At 41.2% G+C, this 19,736-nt stretch overlaps 1 protein-coding gene across 1 annotated transcript in view; it reads right to left on the bottom strand.

The window, feature by feature from the left end:
* Positions 1-692: 692 nt before the first annotated feature.
* The window catches only part of UROC1 (urocanate hydratase 1), a 39,193-nt gene continuing 20,149 nt past the window's right edge, over positions 693-19,736 (bottom strand). The window contains exons 9-20 of the mRNA XM_032120681.1: positions 18,668-18,756; positions 18,144-18,206; positions 17,790-17,969; positions 17,173-17,270; positions 16,852-16,924; positions 15,663-15,784; positions 11,174-11,244; positions 10,160-10,258; positions 9,636-9,735; positions 6,749-6,830; positions 1,538-1,637; positions 693-940 (exon numbers count right to left, since the gene is read on the bottom strand). Coding sequence (XP_031976572.1) covers positions 800-940; positions 1,538-1,637; positions 6,749-6,830; positions 9,636-9,735; positions 10,160-10,258; positions 11,174-11,244; positions 15,663-15,784; positions 16,852-16,924; positions 17,173-17,270; positions 17,790-17,969; positions 18,144-18,206; positions 18,668-18,756 — 1,218 coding nt within the window. The 3' untranslated portion in view covers positions 693-799. The remainder of the gene's footprint in view (positions 941-1,537; positions 1,638-6,748; positions 6,831-9,635; positions 9,736-10,159; positions 10,259-11,173; positions 11,245-15,662; positions 15,785-16,851; positions 16,925-17,172; positions 17,271-17,789; positions 17,970-18,143; positions 18,207-18,667; positions 18,757-19,736) is intronic.

Here is a 19,736-nt window from a genome sequence, read left to right as displayed (position 1 = left end):
ACAGAAGGCTCAGTTTCAAGCAGATGCCAGACTCTCACTGTTCATCTGGAGATATACACAGTGCGTGAACAGAGTAAAGAACTCATTTGTGATTCAAAATAAACACTTCCCTTTTCTTAGCAGCAGAGGCAATGCAGAGCTGCAGAGTTTGCTCACCTGTGGGTAGTGTGGGGTCCAGCAGGGGTGGAGTTTCCCAGTCCTGAGGACTGTGTGCTGTCCGAGACTGCAGCTCATCACATCCCCTCTGCAGCAGCACAGGCAGGTTTTACGTGTGTAACGCCCCTTTTCATTCCAAGAGGTAATGGATACAGTGCCAGGAGACCGAGTGACATTCCAGAGCAAGTCCACTGGGGGAAGGGACTGCTGGCACTGTGTTCATGTCAGAATGAAGCCCACGTGCTGTGCAAGGACCATGCTTAGCACGAGACTAAGGATAGATAAGAATTACTTTTGTACACACATTAATTTATGAATTATCAGGAGTAAGTGACTGTTTTGTTGTTTGGGGATTTTTTTTTTTCCATTTGATTTTCAGGGACAAAATTCCCATTCTTTTCCCTATCATGAACAGTTTCCTATTGCAAACATTGTTCCAAATATGTTGGTGAAAAGACTGTTCCCGGCGGACCTGTCACAAATACAAACAGATTTGCCCTGTTAATAAGTTAGAGAGGAAAAAAAGAACTCACATGGAACAGACATTTGCAAGGCTTTTATCATTTGGCCAGAGAGCAAAGCAGGATATCAAGGAAGCAACTTCAACTATGTCTGCAAGAGCAACATTGCACTTGGAGTACCACTAATGTTGCACGGCTTGCTCCAAGATGTTCTCATCCACCACCTTGTGAGGGAGAGTCACCCTCAGAGTGCCATTTTCCTTCATTGCTTGGCAGATGGTTTCATAAGCAAAGGCGTTCCCCGACCAGCAGCGCCTGGCAACCTGTCAGACAAGAGAACCAAGGGGTGTAAAAATCAGACATTCCTCTTGCCACACCCACCTTGCACCATATTTGCGCAAACACTGGCAACCAACTCATGACAATAAATCTTTCAACCCCCTGCCAGTTTTTAGTTTCCCTTCTGATTTTGCAAGTAACTTTTGTAATACTTTGTTTTTATGAGTAGTATTTGGGTAGACGTGGTACTTTTCCATGCATAACATCGGACAGATAAACACTGGTAGAGCCAGGTACTTTATAAACTTACAAAATTCCCTCACCAAAAATAATTGGGCACTCCATCCCAGCTCTGTAAAACTAGCAATTGCTTTCAGTAACAGTATCATTTAAGCAGTCAATGCTTTTGTAGTGGGATAAATATTTAAAAAGGAAAATGTCACTTCAATGCATTTTCAACTATGAAATCAATGAGCCTAATTCTCTGCCAGCATGTAAGGATGAAACTCTTCTGACAGCTAGAGAAATCATAAACCCCTTTTCCATCAGCAAAACTCTATGTTTTGATCTGTGTACAAGCAAGATTCCCCAGATTTAAAAAAAAATTAATATTGAAGTATACATATATGAGTTTTGCTTACTCCATTGGAAACATCCCAGCTGAGCATCATCTTAGCTCGTTCTTCAGCTTCCTTCGACCCATCCAAAACCAGGCCAAATCCCCCATTGATCACTTCCCCCCTAAAAAAAAAAAAAAATGCTAAGAGAATGAAATAAAAATAATTCAAACCAATACCACAAAATTTACAGGAGTTAATTTGTTCAGTTGTACTGCAAAAAGAAGGATGAGAACACAGAAATGGTTCTGAATAAGAGACTATCAGTGATCTTTTATACTTATGAAAAAAGAAAAAGGGTGTTTAGCAGGCAAAGGCCTGACTTCCTGACCTGCAGCAAACCTAGTCCACCTTTCTTGTAATGTCCAGCTAGCAGTCAGGATCTGCTCCAAGCAGGGGTACCAAAAATTAAGCTTGCTGTATATCTCCTGAATCCTGCACTCTGTACTGGCTCTAAAAACAGCTGGAAAAAGGTTAACAGATCTGATGGGCCAGAGATTTACCTGTCTCGGGGTGTTTTTAAAGGTTAAGCTCCTCACGCTTGCTACACTGCAGCCTGCCATACAGACAGGATCATGAGGGTGACAGTGTACTTACAGCAGCAGGAAGATGGATCTATTTATATTCTCTCGGGACAAATGACAGAGCATAAGCATTTTATTAAAAAAGTGTTAACCACCACTTAATGCACATCTGCCTCGATCATTTCCAAAACAGTCGTTCATTTTGTATGGGATACAGAGCTGTTTAAAGACATCAATGCCAACTTTTCAGGAAGCAGACTTATTGGCAGAAGAAGAACAGAAATATGTTAAAATGAACAGATTATTCTTGGGAGAAATAGCAGTCTGGTTTTAAAGGACAGGGAAAACATGTAGAGCAAAACATCTTGTCTGACTTCAGAATGTGGCCTGCTCGAGCTCCCATTCCATGGCATATGGTGAATAGTGGTGAATGCAGCTGGGAGATTAATCTGTTGCTGTAAATCTGTGAGAGTTCTGGCATTAGAGCTCAGCATCAGCAACACTTGAGGGACAGGGCATATCATACAACAGTACATGGTATGAGAGACTAATGGAAATCCCTGGAGGCAGGATTTTGTCCTCTGCATTTTATAGTTAACATAAGTTTACAAAATTTACATAGAACAACATCAGACATGCCCATTAATCAGATAGGAGTTGAGAGTCTTCCAGTCCAAGAAGTAATTGTTTCTTAATGTGTATTTCCAGCAGTAACTTGAGCTTCTGAGGAAATAGGGAATTGAGGCTAAACTGGAGCTTCACAGACCTGAGATCTACTTCCTGAAACTAGAGGTTTTCTCATTTTCAGTGGAACGTTGTTACTCATTAATTCCCTTCCTAATACTTACATACAGGACCTGTGTACTAAGCAGGACCCTATGACAGAGCTCGGCAAGGAACTCAGGGATCCAGACCTCATCATCACAGTACCATTCTCTGAATTCCCTCCACTTTTCCATTATTAGATACGTCACTATTACAAACTAGTTTTCTGTTGAAAGGCACAGTTTTCTTGAAAGTGGTTTCTTACAGCAGACCATCACTGAATGAATTAGTTTTTTTAACTGGAAAATTTGAAGCAAAGTCATGTTTTAAATTGAGATCTTTGAATATTGTAAGATCTGAGTCTTCAAAATAAAATTATCCTTTTAGATTGACACTGTCAACTCTTGCAGCCTGGAATTTAATTCCCACTATGTTTTTACTGTGTGAAGCCTTCACTATTTCTGCTCTTAGTCTCATCCGAGGATGCATACAAACAGTCAAACATCTGTATTTCTTGAAAATTCTACTTTTTGAATAGCTCATGTTGTCACTGTCCTCTCCAAAAGAGGGGAGCAGACTGGATGACAACAAATGTAATTCTGCCAGGGCCAGTTACTCCACCATGCTCTGCTGCTCCTGTGTACAGAGACCAAAGAACAGAGCACCGCCCTTTACTGTCAGAGTTCAAAGCCCCAGAAACCCAGACCTCTGGACCAGTGTTTTATGAAGATATTCCATAAAGGAAGATGATGTTCTTTCAGTGACAAAATTTCCCTCTGTCCACAGTATCCCAAAGAGCATCCTTTGAAGCTTAGGCATGAACAATGAGCATCTGATCTACTTACACTCTGTAAATTTAAAGCCTGTCCATTGATTTCCATGGAGTTACTCCAGTGCAAATCAGAGTCACTCACCAGAATCTGCTCTACTGTCTAAAATCACTCCTACATTAAATGCCAATGTTTGTTATGATGGATTTTCTAGCAAAACTTCTCACTTTTAAAGGAGAGCTCTCTGCCTTCATTAGCATTGGGTCACATTTTCAGGTAATTAAAGAAATGTGTGGCATTTTGACCTAAGCTACTCCTATAATTTCCAGATGTCTCCTTCTAAGATGATCAAAGAAAACAAGGCCTCTCTCACAATCAAGATGTCACACTGTCACCAGTGCAGATCGATTCTTAAATTGCTTCTGCCTTTTTGTTACTACAGGTTATCCAGGCTCTGTGCTAATACACTTTCTCATGCAAACAGGCAGCAAAAAATGAGTAACAATCATTTGCTGTAATTATAGTCAAGACTATGTTAATCTTAAGCCTCTCCAAGAGTACACGTGATGCAGATTCTGGCTAAATAAATATTAATCCTGCTTTTCCTGTTTGTCCCACAAGGCTGTAACAGAAAATAAAGCATGTAAAAGGCATTTTTGCAGTCTCAAAGGGAAAACACAGCATATCTGTCAGCAGTTCCAGGCAAGCCCAGCCTCTGCAGGGAGGACTGGCAGCTAAACACAGTACAATTACCCATTTTTGAACTCCCTGGGCAGACCCTTGCCAGTGACAGCTGGATTTCTCTCTAATCACGTGTATTTTTGTTAATAAATATATATAAACTTCCACTTGCACTTTCACATTTCCAAATCAGCTGATGACAAGTTTATCAAGCACGTGGCGATTTCTTTATGGCGAAGTCAGGTGGATTTTTAGTGCTCCAGAGAAAAACAAAAACAGGGTCAAAAACTTAAAGGCATCTATCTCTTCCAGGCAAAGAAAGCAATATTTTATGGCTGGGGGTGGTTTTTCTTCTTTTGCCACCTTTAAATTTTTCCTCTCTCTCCTCAGAAGGCAAAGGGGTGCAGCCCTTTCACCAGCCAGGGTGGTGCCACATTAGTTAAGCCAAGAAGAACCACCTGTCTGGCCTGCCTTTGGGGGCTCTCCAGGCCAGGGCACTTAATGACACGACAAGGTCACCACAGCTGAGCCTCAGCATGGTGGCTTGTTAAGGCTCTGCAGAGGCACACCTAATTTTCAGGCCCTGCATTCTTCACTGATGCACAGTAATTTAATCACAGAGGGCTATGACTGCTTCGAGAACAAGGTGAGCAGATACTCTTCTGCAATGACAAGCCCCAAGCAGTCATAGGAAATGACAAAAAGGAGAACCAAACCCTGCTTTTCCAAAGATATTTTGATTTTAGTGAATAGCCATACACTAATTTTCTGATGCATTACATAAATTACAGCATAAATCTGCTCTGCCTTGTGGCAAAGTTTCTTTTAATGATGTAACTCCACTGACAATACAACTAAAACAGTATAATTGAAATTGCAGTGTGGTCAGGGCCAGTTTTCCAGAACTAAGGGCAGACTCACCATTCAGCCAAGCTGTCTTTGAATAGTACAGAGGGCAAAAGTGTCCTGGAAGAACTGGCCTTAGAGAGACCAGAAAGGAATAGGATCATTTGTATCCTTTGAATTAAGCATCTTCAATGCACAGAACATTCATGGCATAAGAAATTATTTTAGCAATACTAATAATTATAATTATATAAAAATATTCCAAATACTTTGCATAACATGTTGTGAAAAGTGATTTTCTTTGCTTGTATTTCCTAAGCAGATATTTTAAAAGGTTAAACTCAGCTGAGGAAATTTAGACAGAACTTGTCTGCTGCTACCTCTGGAGCCTCAGACTGAGATGACCAGAGTAGGGAGACATTCTGGTATGTGTTTTCCATTCAGAATTAGGGAAATTGTGAATAAAATCATGGCTGTGGGTCCTTATCACTGAAATCAACAAAACCTTCACTCCATGTGCTTCAGCCCTCAGAAAGCTTTCTTCTCCTATCATTAAGCTCTGCTCTCATGCACCCTTCTATGCAGGAGCTATGCCACTGAAATCAAAGGAGTAAAGAGTACAGCGAGGGAGTTCTTCAGCTGACCTAAAGGGATATTTTCTAGATTCAGCTCATTCAGAGGAATACCAATTAATTATCATAAAATGTCTCTGAGGTTAACATCTGCTACAAGTTCTTTGGCTTGCTGGTTTTGGCATATTCCAGCACTGTTTGCAACAGGGAAGTATGAGGGTTCACCACAGTATTTAACAGAGGGTTGTGCCTCTTTTGACTGCTGATACCACCAAATGAAGACATGACTGTAAAATGGTAGAGGGTTTGCTGGAATATGCTGGAAAGAGCAAACCAGAAGTAAAGACTGCAGTGTGGCCAGGCTTTCCTACTTCCTACACCTCTGCCAATCCAGGTAGCCTTTCAGTGGCATATGGAGGAGTTTAGTTTCCATCTCCATATAGAGTATTTCCTTCATTCTGCTTTTCAGTTTAGGCATGTCTCTTAGTTCTGCATGTCATGTGAAGGAGGTGTTTAATTCAGTCCTTACTTGGCTGTGGTCTTTAATGCTACCAGGCATGTGCAGGGAGAAAAAGACTGTGGGGTTTACTGGCACCTGAGCTGGTTTGTCTCAATAACCCCTCACTGCACTTTAGCACGGGAGCATTTATATTGGGGTCCTAAGGTCACAGGTTTAAATACAGCCTAAGAGGAGACCTAAACATAATCCATCCACTAACACTCTGGCTGTGCATGTGTGAAGACAACGCTGGAAGCAGGATCTGTTCAAAAGGACCACAGCAGACTGTCTTTGTTCACCAAATTAAGTTCTTCAAACTATGCTGTGGCCAGTGTTCAAAACACTTTTTCTGGACATATGAGCATTAATTAGAAAAAGTCTCCTACAGCACCATACTTTGCTTTATAATTTGTCCTTTCAGTCCTTGATGGCAAACCCGTCCTTCCCACCATCATGACATTGTTCTCCTCCGGTACTACACGTCTGTTCAGCAGTTCCTGGCTCTCCTCCCCACACACATACACAGCAGCAGGAACAGGATTCAGAGCCCAGCTTTAGCAACACGAGCAAGCTCTCACCAGCCAACTCCACCCCCGTTGTGCAGCGCGACCCAGGTGGCTCCTCTGAACGAGTCTCCCACGAAGTTCTGCACTGCCATGTCTGGGAGGAGAGCAGAAGTGTTACTCATGGGCCACGTTCATTTTTGTGTTGTGCTGCTCCCTCCTTCCACTGACACCCTCACTGCGACTGTGTGGAGGCAGGGTTGGAGGCAGGTTCTACTCACACCTTCTCTCACAGATATACACTGAACATCTCATTCCTGGGAGGAACAGGCAAGGGAGATTTGTCTCCCGCTCTCTGCCCTGACTTTGGAGGAAACAAATGCCAGTTTCACACTGTGGTTCATGAGCACTCTGGTGATTCCTGCATTTGTGCTCCAACACAGGAAGCTGAAGGACCTACCGCTCTTCAGCTCTGAGATACTACTTCAGGGTGGAGAGAAATTCAATCCACTCCTTTGGGATACCTCAGTCATGGAAGAACAGGCTGGACACATCTATGTGTATGGATTCAAAATGGGCAGGACACCTGGAACACTACACACCTTGCAGTTCTCAGAAGTCTGAAATATTTTCAGATCAGAGTGCAGAGTTACTTCAGCCCTGTGCAGAAAGCCAGTCTAAAGCTAAGGAGTTGCATTCTGGGGACAAAGTTGGGATGAAAATGATATCCACCCCAATTCTTGGAACATGTGGGAATTTTACCCTGAACAGGAACTGCTGAAACCACTAAGAAGGTTTGTCTATAAAAACCCCCAAAGAAACATAATCTAGCAAACAAATATAATTTGACTAATGCATGATTTCCACTGAATTGTTCACTAGAATTTTATATACTTACTACAATTTGTGCTAAAGCATATACCCAGAGAGGTGGAAAGAGGTGCACACAGAGGTTAAGAGTAAAATTTACTGAAAACATTTGTCCAGATTTAATTCAGAAAAGATTCAATACATTATTTGCCATATTTTTAACAGGAGAAATAAGAGAAAAACAACAATATCCCCACCAACCACATCTGCGGACCCACAGTTATGTCTGATGGAAAATGAGTTTATTGAGTGCTAATCTATGTTAAACCCTGTCAAAAGCTCCATTATAGCATCTTTTATCTGACATAATGTCACTTTAATAACGCAATTATCATAATTACAGTGCTGTCGAGATTGAATGGGAGAGATCTAAATCACCATATTCTGTAATGTACAGATTTTCTCCTCAGCCACTGGCCTGATAAGAGTGGAGGTTGGACAAGGAGTGAACTAACAATGCAATAAGCTGCTGCTCCTTGGCTTTGATAAAGGTCATTGGCTGCAAATGTCTCTGCTGAAATACACTTTGCAGAGCAGCAATGACCCATCAGGCTGAGGTACTTTAAAAAAAATGAGACAAATGAACATTCTGGAAAAGTCCTGTGTGTTAAAGAGAAGCAAATTTCACCCGAACCAGCTCAAAAGTTGTGTTAAAACAACAGGATAGAAGGGAGAGAAGAAGACCTAAGAAGTTCTTTTACTGCCTCCAGAAGCTCATCTGGTAAAACAGATTTAGGCCTGGTTTTAAAAACCAGTGATATCAGTGGCCAGCAGGTTTTAGATAAGTCCTTGGAGAAGGCAAGTAGATCATGTAAATCACAAAATGCAAAGAAAACCACAAAGCATGATGAGTGATGGAGTTTAGCAAGCCTTGTTTCTACTGCCCTCTTCTGAGGGCACTGCCTGGTGATTACTTACATTGCTAAGATGGAGACATTAGTTTGGATTTCTGTTCTCTGTGCAGCTGCACCATTTTCTCTCAGCTTGTCAGAAACAAACATTATTCAAGGCATCTATCCATTTGGCCTACTAGAACTCACCAAGACACTCAAAAAGTGTTGAAGTGGGACTGATGGACACAGTTAAAAGCCTCATTTCACTAGGAAATCCAGTTAAGATAACAGGGAACTTTTCTCTTTAAAATTGAGCCATAATTTGGTTCTATTATGAATTCTCATAATGGAAGTAATTCAATATGCTCAGCTTCCTCTGTCATAATTTCTCCTTCTACAGCAGCAGATCCTCCAGTCTCTCACCTCTTTGTGACTGTCAGTTCATGACATACAGATACACCACTGGGCTAAAGCTATTATCATAATTTCTGCTTTACAGATGGAAAATTGAGGAAGATTTAGGGTTAAAATGTGCTTAGTGCTTCATTCATTTTTTCAGGTCTCCAACCTGATATTTCTTGGGTTTATTTCTCTAAAGGATTGTTTCACAAACTGAAAAGCAGAGTCTGGTTAGCTCAGGGGGTGCAGAATTAAAGGCTCCTTTTGTAGAGCAAATCTACATGACTTGCCCACAGTCACACTTCAGCTGAGCAGCAAGGCTTGGAGTCTAATCCAGAAGGCCTGACTTTTATTCTTATGCCTTTACTATCAATGTTCTCTTATGACCAGAAAAGTTCCTTTCAGAAACTCCAGACTGTTTTCTTGAGTCCTCAGGTCATGGAATGAAAACAGCTGTGAACCTCTTTGCTTTAAGCAAAATACTATTGTAGACCTGATTTGGATCTTGTGGATTTCAAGGAAATATGGCTGTAACCTGTTTGAAACAGTGAGATTCAAACTTAAAATCAAACAGAAGATACTATCCGCTGAGACTGGTCTCCATTTGCACTCAGATACATCTGGTGCATTTTCATGGAATTTCCAGCAGTGTTCAGGACCTCTCCTGTGTAACCAGCTCCACATTTGTGTCTGTATCACTATTAAATCCCACAAAGCTTCTCAGGAAATCTGATTAATTTGGATTAAAGGGTGTTTTTTTAAACAAAAATATTTAAGAAATGTTGCATTAAAAAGCTATTTCTGTTTTGAAGCCATTTCCTTGCTGGCCCAGGCAGACAAGCCTCAGCTGTTCCACTGACCTGCACAGAAGGCTGATCCATCATAAATGTTTGACGTTTCTCTGAAAGGGCTGTCAGTCCCACTCACATCGTGGTGATCTCTGCTGAGGACTACAGGAGCCTGGAAAAAACCAAGGACAAGACAGTGGAATTCTTCATGGGTTGACAATGCTACTGAGGACCATTATCTGCTCAATTCACTTCTGTTGTCTTAACATTTGGGGCCCTACTAAGGAGTAACAGTCCCTGCTTTGTGCTCTCAGCAAATCACTGAATGATATGTTGTGCTTGTACGTGCCCAAACAGAAAATAAGGCAGTCTCATAATGAAACAAAATTTCAGAGAATTTCTACACCCACCTCTCTCCTGTGACAGAGCACAATACTGGTGGCAGGCAGAGAGGACTGAGCTCTAACACAAACTGACCCCATGTAAATAACAGGCACTTCTGCTCTCACTGGTTGAGGCTTTCTCCTTTCCCACCTGCCACCCCAGTCTGATATTAAACATAATTGCCAGAATATATCAAGACAAAAGAGACAAACCTTAATCTTTCCTTCAGAAATGGCTCGATTAATAGCCACGGCTATAGACACACGACCCTTCTGATCAGAATATAAGATTCTGGCTTGAGAGCCAACAACCTGGAAGAGAAAAATGACAGAGGGTCTCAGCAACTGGCTTATCTTCAGTTCCCAGATTAATGGAGTCATAGGAGTGACTCCTTTCCTTCTATAGGAGAAAGTACAGATTATTTCTTCACAAACATCCAGCTTCCAGAAGAAAAATTTAATTCCCTCTTTGAACTTAGTTTTATCTCCACTCACACAAACCATGAGATGTATTTCTGTATTCAGCTGCTACTGTCCAGTAAATTCCACTTTTTAACTCAACCTGATTGCTAGGCTATAATCCCCCTATCAACAAATCCCTTACCAACAGCTGAGAAGCAGAGGTTTGGAGCTGGTGATGGTGGGCTGGAATAGAAGAGAAATATGGCAAAGAACATCTGTCCTGCACAGCTCTGCTGTGCTTCCAGATTAGGAGAGCACATATGAGCTCTGCAGCATCATTCATTGGCTTCACAGGGAGACCCTGCCTGAAAAGGAAAACAAAGGATGATCCACTGGTGTCCTGCTTCCCACAGTGCAGAAGGATGGCAGCTCTTCAGCCCTATCACCTGTTTTGGAAAGGGTTCTGGGAACTGCAGGTGTGAAGAGGTTGGTCCACAGCAATGCCAAGAGGGATGTTTTGAATAGCACTGTGAAAGAAAGGTGGTTACAACTGAGATGGAGGGTGAATCATGGATATGTTTCACTCCAGATACAAGAGTAGATATTGCTGGATTATTGTAGCATTTCCAGATGAGGAACTGAAAGGAAAGAGCTGCTTCAGCTCAGCCTAAAATCCTTGTGTGGAGAGAGAGGTTTCAATTGCCAGCCCTAAAAGCTACAGACTGTGTTTTCATTCCTGCCCATTCCTGCTTTTCACCCCAGCATTCAAGAACTGCATTCAGGACCAGGAGCAGCCACATCTGCTGCAGGAGGTTGTGCACTTACCAAGCTGTGCCTGCCGGCTTCCCTAATCCAGCAGATGTTGTCATGGTACTGCTGCTTCACAGATGTGCTCACTTGCAAGAGAAAACAAGAAAAAATACAGCTTGAAAATTAATGCAATATGTTCTAAATTTACTTTAATTCATCTGGCAGCACTAGGGAGTCAAATTCTACTCTCAGATTCAAGCACGCATATAGGAAATGCTGTATAGAGTCCTCTGTGTAGCTGTTGCAGTAACTGCAGAGTATGTTTGAAGAAAGGTACAAGATGCCACTCGGGACAGCTGGAATGGTAACTTCCATTTGGATCTTCAGCAAACTAAATTAAACCTTGAAATATGGTTTACATGTACAGTCCATTTTTGGTCACCTGTCTTACTGCCTATTAAATGCCAATCTATTTCCAGGCCTTTGCTAAATTAGCAGTTTTATCAAACTCCATGACATTGGGTACTACAATCCAGTATTGCACCTTTGAGGCAACCAGCAGAAATTCTCAAAAGCAGCTCACAACACACACTTGAAGATAAATTACACCAATGGACACCATATCTGGGATACAGATTTATAGCACAGCAGTTATTGTGTACTACATGGTCCTTGGATGTTTTCATACCAAGATAAAACTGAGGTCTTTTATACAAAGAGATTTGTTGCCTCACATTTCTGTGGAGCAAAAACTGCACAGGAAAATTTCTTATGCAGTAGTTACTTTATGTATAAATCCACCCTACACCTTGTTTAGAAGTATGTTATCTAAGACAATTATATATATATATCTCTAAGATATATATATGTATCTAAGACAATTATAAAATAGGTTAACATTCTCCAGCATCTTCTTTTCATTTATATCTGTGTCATTCCATCTCAATCAGCCAAACTAGAAAGGAATAAGAATAAAGATATTTCAAGTTAAAGACAGTGAAATATGGCACATATCAGTCAGATACAGGTAGGTCTCAGCACAATCAGCTGCCTCCAAGACACAGCACCATCTGTACCGAGTGACTCACAAAAAGGGAGAGGGGGTAAGGAATGAGACAGAAGTGTTGTCTGACTATCCTCATTTAGGGGGTTTTGCACCACAGTTGGGGTTACAGTGGCTGAAGAAGTTACCGTCTGTAAGCTCTTTCTCTGTGGGCTAAGCTATGTCACATTACCCTGCCCTGAGAGTCACACTCAGCTACCAGGGCTCAGCTGGCTGAGCCACAGTGATCTGTTCATGCATTGGAACTTCCAAGTCAATCATCTCTGCAGATGCCAAGACAGCACGTTCTCCATTACTTTCCAGCTCTCACCCTTTTCACCTCAAATTATAATGTACAGATGACATATGTTTCAAAGTCTAACTGGAGAAACTGCATACTGCTAACTTGAAATTGTCCCTGAGAAGAGTGTTCGGACTACTGCTTCTGCACTAGGCAGTATGATCACTTATGCAGGGTTAAACTAGAAAAAGGAAAGAGGAACATGTAAGAAACTCATATTGAACCTGTATTAAACACATTGTTAAAGGGAAATGTAAAATATGCTCATTCCTGCAGAGGCAGGCCTTCCATACCAAGAGCTTTAATGATCCTAAAAAGACCTGTCAGTGCTTGAGGGGTTGGCTCCAAGTGATAGCTTCTAAACTCTGCAATGAGGATTAACATGTCAGCACTTCACTTTGCAGGGAGTGAAAGATGAAACAGCTGCTAGTGCTGTCCTAATAGGATTGTGCTGCCACTCAGAAGCTTTAAGGAAGCAGCCTCTAGAAGGTAATGGGTAGGGTTCACTTAGGTTACTATAGATATGTAATGGGAGTTTATTGGAATTTCTCTAAAAAAACCCAACAAAACAAAAAAAACCAGAGGATGGGTTCCTTTCTATCATTTTATAAGAGATATCAGAGAACACTTACCATATTTTATACTTCACAGTGCACAGACTTACAGAAAAGATCTTACTGTCTAAGTTCTACAGAACATAACCAGAAGAGAAGCCAGATGAGAATACTGGCTACAAGGACCTATCTCAACACAGCACAACCATCCCTTCCAGCCAGCTCCAATAAACAGTTGGATTTCATCCCTAGGGAAGTGAGGAATCCTCCCTTTTATTTAGTCTAATTTCCTGCAATTGAAAAAAATCTCACCATTTTTTTAAGACTTTAGAGTAACTCCATGTATCTCATTTGCTAAACTGCTGCCTCCACCTTCCCACCCCAACAGGAATGTGAAGTCAGGCAAGCAACTGTATTTTTTCTGGTATTTCATAGACCCTTGTACACATCTAGGGTTTAAAATACACTGGAAAGCATTGTGTACTCAGAGAAATTGTCCCAAGGAACACAGAGACTGGCTCCCTTAGAGAGATTTACATTGTTATGCATCAGCTCGACCTTCAAACTACCACACAGGTCCTAAATCCAAGTTACACCCCAATCATCAGTGCTGCATCTGCCATGCAAAGGCCATCTTAAAAGCTCCAGTACCCTAGAAGTAGAAGCAGATAATAAAGCTACAAAAATCTCATGAATTCTGAAAGAAATTCATCTCCACAAAAGAAGAAAAATGGTTAACACTGGACTCAAGGACAAGTTGAAATTTCGGACTTGGAAAGCAACAGAGTTCGGCTCTGCGGAGTTTTCACTCATTCATAAACTTCAAAGGTAGGCTCAGATTTCAGATGTATATGTGTATGAGGATATCCAGACCCTAAAATTTGGTCCAAACCCAGGCCTCATAGAACGTGGATAGCAAATTCTGTTTTCTTTCTCTTTGAATCAAATTCCCACTGTCCTGTCAAATTTAACACCAAATTGAATAGTAGTCTTGCCCTTAAGCCTGTTTTCACCTGTTGGAATTTTTTTATATGAATTGTTTTTTTCATTTAAATTATGAATATACAAGCAATAGGTCAATGCTTTTTGTTTGTGCAAGAGACTTCTCTCCCCAGCTTTACATTACATCTATATAAACACCCACATACTCTTGTACACACAGTAACTGATTCATTTCCCAGTCCTGCAATGCAAACCATCCAAAGGTCATACAATGGTTCAGTCCTGAGAGAAGAATTCTGGAGGCTGCTGTACATGGCAGAAAAATTACTGCAGATTTCTGAAGACAGATCCAGCAGTGTAGAAATGGATTTCACCCTCCCTTCAATAAAGCCAAGGGACCAGGTTTAAAAACAGAGTAGGCACATCTGGGTTATTGCATTACACACAGCTCATGCTCCAGTGCTATTTCTTGAAAATGACTCCTAAGGAAACATCAGTAGAATAAACAGAACCAAGGACCTTGCAGGGTCAGATCTGCTCTACCAATAATTCACCTCTTGGGAGGAAAAGAAGGCTGGATACCAGCCTTGCATTATAGGAACACAAGAGTAGTTTTATTCCAAAGGAGAGACATCTGAACAGGGTATATCCTTTTCAGAAATACCACCCAGGATCCTCCCAGTGCTCATTGTTCCAGAACAAACAGGAGAGCATTCAAAATTTTCACACTTCTATTTGTGTTTCAATGTTTTTCATAAAAAAAGCAACAAATATTTCAATATTACTGGGAAAAAAATTATTATGCTCTCCTTCTCAAAATACGCTTTGGATTTCTGATCCATTTCCTTTTAGATCTGGAGGAATTCTTCAGAATTCAAAGATTCTTTTTTTGATTCTGGGAAGCACAAACCTTGGCACTCAAAACAAAAGAGCTGAGGACTTCAGTGCTTGGGGACAGTGACAAGTCCTTGAGCCTGCTGTCTGGTAACTCCAAAGGTAGACAAAGGAAAGGGAAAGGGGTAGGGCCTTCCCCTCCAGCCTGGGAGATCAGGATTAATGTTTGCTGACACAAAATTAGCTTTGTCTCAGTTCATAAGCAGGGGATATCAGTAACAGCCCAGTTTCAGGGATGTGGAAGAGTGCAATTCCTAGATCCCAGAGTAGCACACAGAGCCATGCAGGTATTCCAGACTGGTTCCACCAGTCAGTAGAAATAGCTGTCAATAGCTCAAAAAGAGATCTCAAAATTGTAATCACAAAAAAATGACACTGGATGGAGCACCACACTCGGGAAACCTGGGTTTCCTGCCACTGATCTCCTTGCTAACCTCTTGAAAGCCTCCCTAGATTTTCATGCCTCCTTCACCTATGAGACAAGGGCAAAGCAATTTGACTCCTTAAATTACTCTTGGAAACCTGATAGTGAAAGATACTGATTGCCCTAAAGTTTCAAGGTGACAAAGTTTAAAAACACCTGTAACAAATTAAAAGAAAGGCTCTTAGCCAAAATTGCTTTGGGATCAACATCCATGGTGTTTTTATGTTTTACCTACAGGCTACACTCCTTACAGGGGTTTGGACAACAACAAGACTTCCTGCCTACATGGAACCTGGAAGAGCCTGCTTTCCATGTTTTCAGCCAAAAGCTAACACACATTTGAACTCTGGGTTTCCTTTTCTCCCCAAAAGCCCCCCCAGGGAGCGGGGCATGGGATGATGTCTTACCTCCCTGGCGTATGGAGTCTTCCAGCACTGACATGGCAATGGAGTCAGTTGTAGCAAGGTCCTGTGGGTCACCTGAGGTACAAACCCAGCGGAATGGCCCAAATCCCAGGGAAAAAATGTCCCTGGGAAGAGAACATGTTTCATTAAGAGATAGTTGAAATTCTTTCCTTATTTATCCTGGCTGCTAGCAGTGCTTTTCTTTCATTAGCTGGAGACAGAAGAATTTGAAACATTCTCAATGAACTAATCTAAACAGAAGCATCAAGGACTATTAATTGAGAAATTAAACAGTGCTGTTTCATGCAGCCATCCACTGGTATATAAAAGTATAGTCAGGCCAGAATTTTGATAGTCATGTTGAACAGTTCAATCAAGTGCATCATCAGATGAATTGCAGTTTTTCTTCTGTTTCATCAAATATACTCTCCCTGCTGCCCGGTCTTTGTGTCCTTAACCCAGGCTAACCATGAGCATCTACACTGTCAGACAAGTGCAGGTTCTGACCGAGTGCCCAAGTCCAGACTCATTTGCTGTCCACATTGTTTACATACAATAGTGAGACACGCTTCACTTGAGGGCCGGAAGAAAAGATCTAATCTGGTTGGGGCCTTACTCTATGTTCAGGCACTTGTTCACATGGCATAGACAAGCTAGGCATGAGTCAGAGGAAAAATGAGTTATAAATCCAGTCCCTCAACAGATCTCCTGAGCTCAGCTGTTTCTACAAGCAGCATGTGCAGTGTGGGTAAGAGGCACAGCTGGTGGCATGGGCAGAAGAATGTCCTGTTTCCATCATACTTTTAACTTCAGTGCAGATAAAAGGCTTGGATGATTTGGAATTGAGCTCCACTGCTCTGAAGAGGCAAGCTCTCAGCTTTTAGCACCTAGAAGTGAAGTTGCCTCTAGTTACAGTTGGAGTCTGTGACCTGGCTCTTCTTGAGCAGAACTGCTTAAGGAAAATTCATGCAAAGACAGAATGCAGCTGTTCATGTAAAGGAGTGAAGAGTACTGATTTGACAATGATTTAGCCTACACTAACTCTGGCATAACATAACACCTGTGAGGTCAATTTTCTTACTGCTGTTGCTTCCTTTTGATCATTTACTGTGCACTGTCAATTTGCACTAATCTCTGAACAGAGAGAGTCACAAGGTACTAGAGAGCATATTCCCAACTCTGCCCAACATACCCCATGATGTGCTGAACATAGGAAGGATATCGAAATTCTGTTTTATTTGCTCCTTTTTTTGCAACATCAGCACCTATAAAAGAATTTTAAGTCAGTTACTTGATGAAGGAAAACTTCAGAATGCAAAACCAGGCTGCACACAAGTTCCTATGAAAGCTATACCTCAGCCAGGGAGGGTCAGGAGTCTCAAAGAACAAGAGAGAAAGGAAGACTAAAGGCTTAGAATTACAGTGGCCAACTCTATCCTACTTAACATACACAGGTGGGAAGATGCATGCAGGATTGTCCTTGTTTCCACCTACAACTCCAGGATCTACTCACCAGCTCTCTGAGCTTCCAAGAGAAAAGCATTGCCATAATCCCAGAAAAACATGCCCTTATCAGCTAGTTTGTTAATAGCAGCCACATGCCTCCTCAGACTGAAATAAAGAAGGAAACAGTTATTCTTGAGGTTGATGAAATATAAAAAAGAATACTATTATTAACTAACCAACGGCATGGGAGTAGGAGGAGACAGTGGGAAGGGAAAGACCCCAGATAAGTTCAGACATAAACCCACGAGATATCAATTGAGATGTTTCCAGGCTCTGTAGCACCTGTTATCTCCGAATCTTGAAGTGATTTACAGTCATTGAGGAAACTTCACTAAATAGCAAAGAGGTTATGTCACATCTTTCAGCCAAGCAATGCAGCCAGCTCTGGGGATGGAAGCTGATAACAAAAAACAGCATGCACAAAACTGCAGAACAGTTTAAGCAGTTCACAAAGCAAGCAGAGAAAAAACTGAAAATGGCTAAACACCACTGTTCTGGCCTCTCCCTTGGCCTAAACTGCCCAATTTGCCCTTTCTTTCCTGTACTGGATCATACCCCGGGACTGCATCACTTGCAAAGCAACTAAATTTAAATGTTAGGGAGATGTATTGTGAAAACCTTTACCTCTCTTGTACCAGTGTCCGGAACTTCCCTGGGCTGGTGGAGAGGAGCTGCTTTCCCTCCTCAAAGCTCAGCTGCACTGGGTAGTAGCCCCCGTTGAATGGGTTGTGACAGGAAGTTTGGTCAGACCCCAGGTCAACCAGCAGCTCTCCTGTTGTGTCCAGCTCATACACCAACCTCTCCCTAGGGAAGACAGCAAATGGAACACAAGGATGAAGATCCCCTTTTGACAGCACTTTTTCATGAGCATCTAGAGTAATGTATTCATCACTTTATTTAATGTCTCTTCCAAGTTTAGGAATTAATTCCAGATTGACTAAAAAGCCAGAGCATTAATGTGCCCATTATACTACTTACCACAGATCTACCACATTCCCATGGTAACCCAAACTGAGAGCAATTTTATTCTTTCTTGCTTCTCTAGAAAATAATAAAAAGATTGGTTGAAGAAAATGCACCTCATTCTGTCTTGAAATGTGCAAATCACACACAGAATCAAACCTAGCAAAAACAAAAGTCTATATGCTGTTCTCAACACTTATCTCGGAAACAGATCTTTCAGCATTTACATAATTGTTAATCACTGACTCCATGAAGCTTGAGTGATGCTGCAAGTGTAACATTAGTTGTAATTGCTCCATGCATATTCATGAAACTAAATGAAGACACGTTTAACTTATACAAATGATGTGAAGCACTGGTAGTCACTAATAGAGACTGCTGCAGCTTGGGAAGCTGGATTCGCATTCCAAAGCAGACCTGGAATAAGAAGAGGTGTCCTCAACCCTCCTTTGTGCCGACTACAATGGTACGGTGCAGAAAGATGTGAGGGGGGTTTAGGAAGCAGAGAGAAGCTCACAGAGTTATGTTTCAAGTCATACCTGAGGCGAGCAATGCAGTGGTCCAGGTTGTTGGAGATTTCCATCAGCCACCCCTGCTTGTGACGTTTCAGAAGTGCTGCTTCATCAACCTAAGAGAAATAGCAGAGATCTTCAAACTCCTGTTTCCTCTATGCAGTCATTTTTGCCTTCAATTTTTCAATTACCTTGCAGAAAAAACTAACAAAAAGGTAAAGGCAATAGCCCTACTATTACCTTGAGTTATACATCTATATAATATAGATATTTTTTATATATATATATATATATATAACTATAGTTCAAATACTTATTTTTCACCTCTGATTTTTTTAAGCTTTCTGTTCTCTTTTACTCCTGGCTCAAAGAAAGAAATAGACTTTTTTGATACATCACTTCCCAAAATAGTTTATAAATAAAAATTTATCATTAAAATCGTATAAGAGGTAATATTTTTCTGCGAATTTTAAGTATTCCTACTGTTTCTTTTCATGATTATATTAAAAGCCAAAACCGTTCCAATCTATTTTTAAAATGTGGCTATTTTTTGGTGAAAATAATATTTTTTAATAATTAAGGAAATATTTTCTTTGTTCAGCCCAGAGAGACATTTCTTCCAGGCTGCCCAAGATGAAGCTATGGTTTGCAGAATAAAATTAACCCTCACTTTTGTTCTTGGACTGCTGGTTGAAAATCTCAACCTAATATGGAAAGGAAAGAGGAAAGCATTTTCCTGTCCCAGCTGCCTAATGCCACTGAAAAATAGCACAGAGCAAAACAAAACTATGTCTTTAATTCCCTCTTGTTTGAACTTGGAAGCTCCAAACAAGCTCAATCCCAAATCTGTACCCAGCTCTGGGCTCAGCTTCTGTGTGTGCCAGTGTGTACGTGCCTAAGAGACAGCTGGATAAAAATATAAACGGATGGACAAACCATGGGGGCTTTGGCACAGATTCCATATTAATGGTCCAATGTACAAGCTTGCACACCATTAATACGTTTATAATGAGCTATCAGTGGCATAAGGCAAGTGGCAAAATTAATTTAAACCAATATTCTGTGGTAGCAACAGATTTAAACCCCCCACGATGAT

Source organism: Corvus moneduloides, chromosome 11 (assembly GCF_009650955.1).
Source record: "Corvus moneduloides isolate bCorMon1 chromosome 11, bCorMon1.pri, whole genome shotgun sequence".
NCBI lineage: Eukaryota > Metazoa > Chordata > Aves > Passeriformes > Corvidae > Corvus > Corvus moneduloides.
This window is presented reverse-complemented; position numbering and strand designations above follow the sequence as displayed.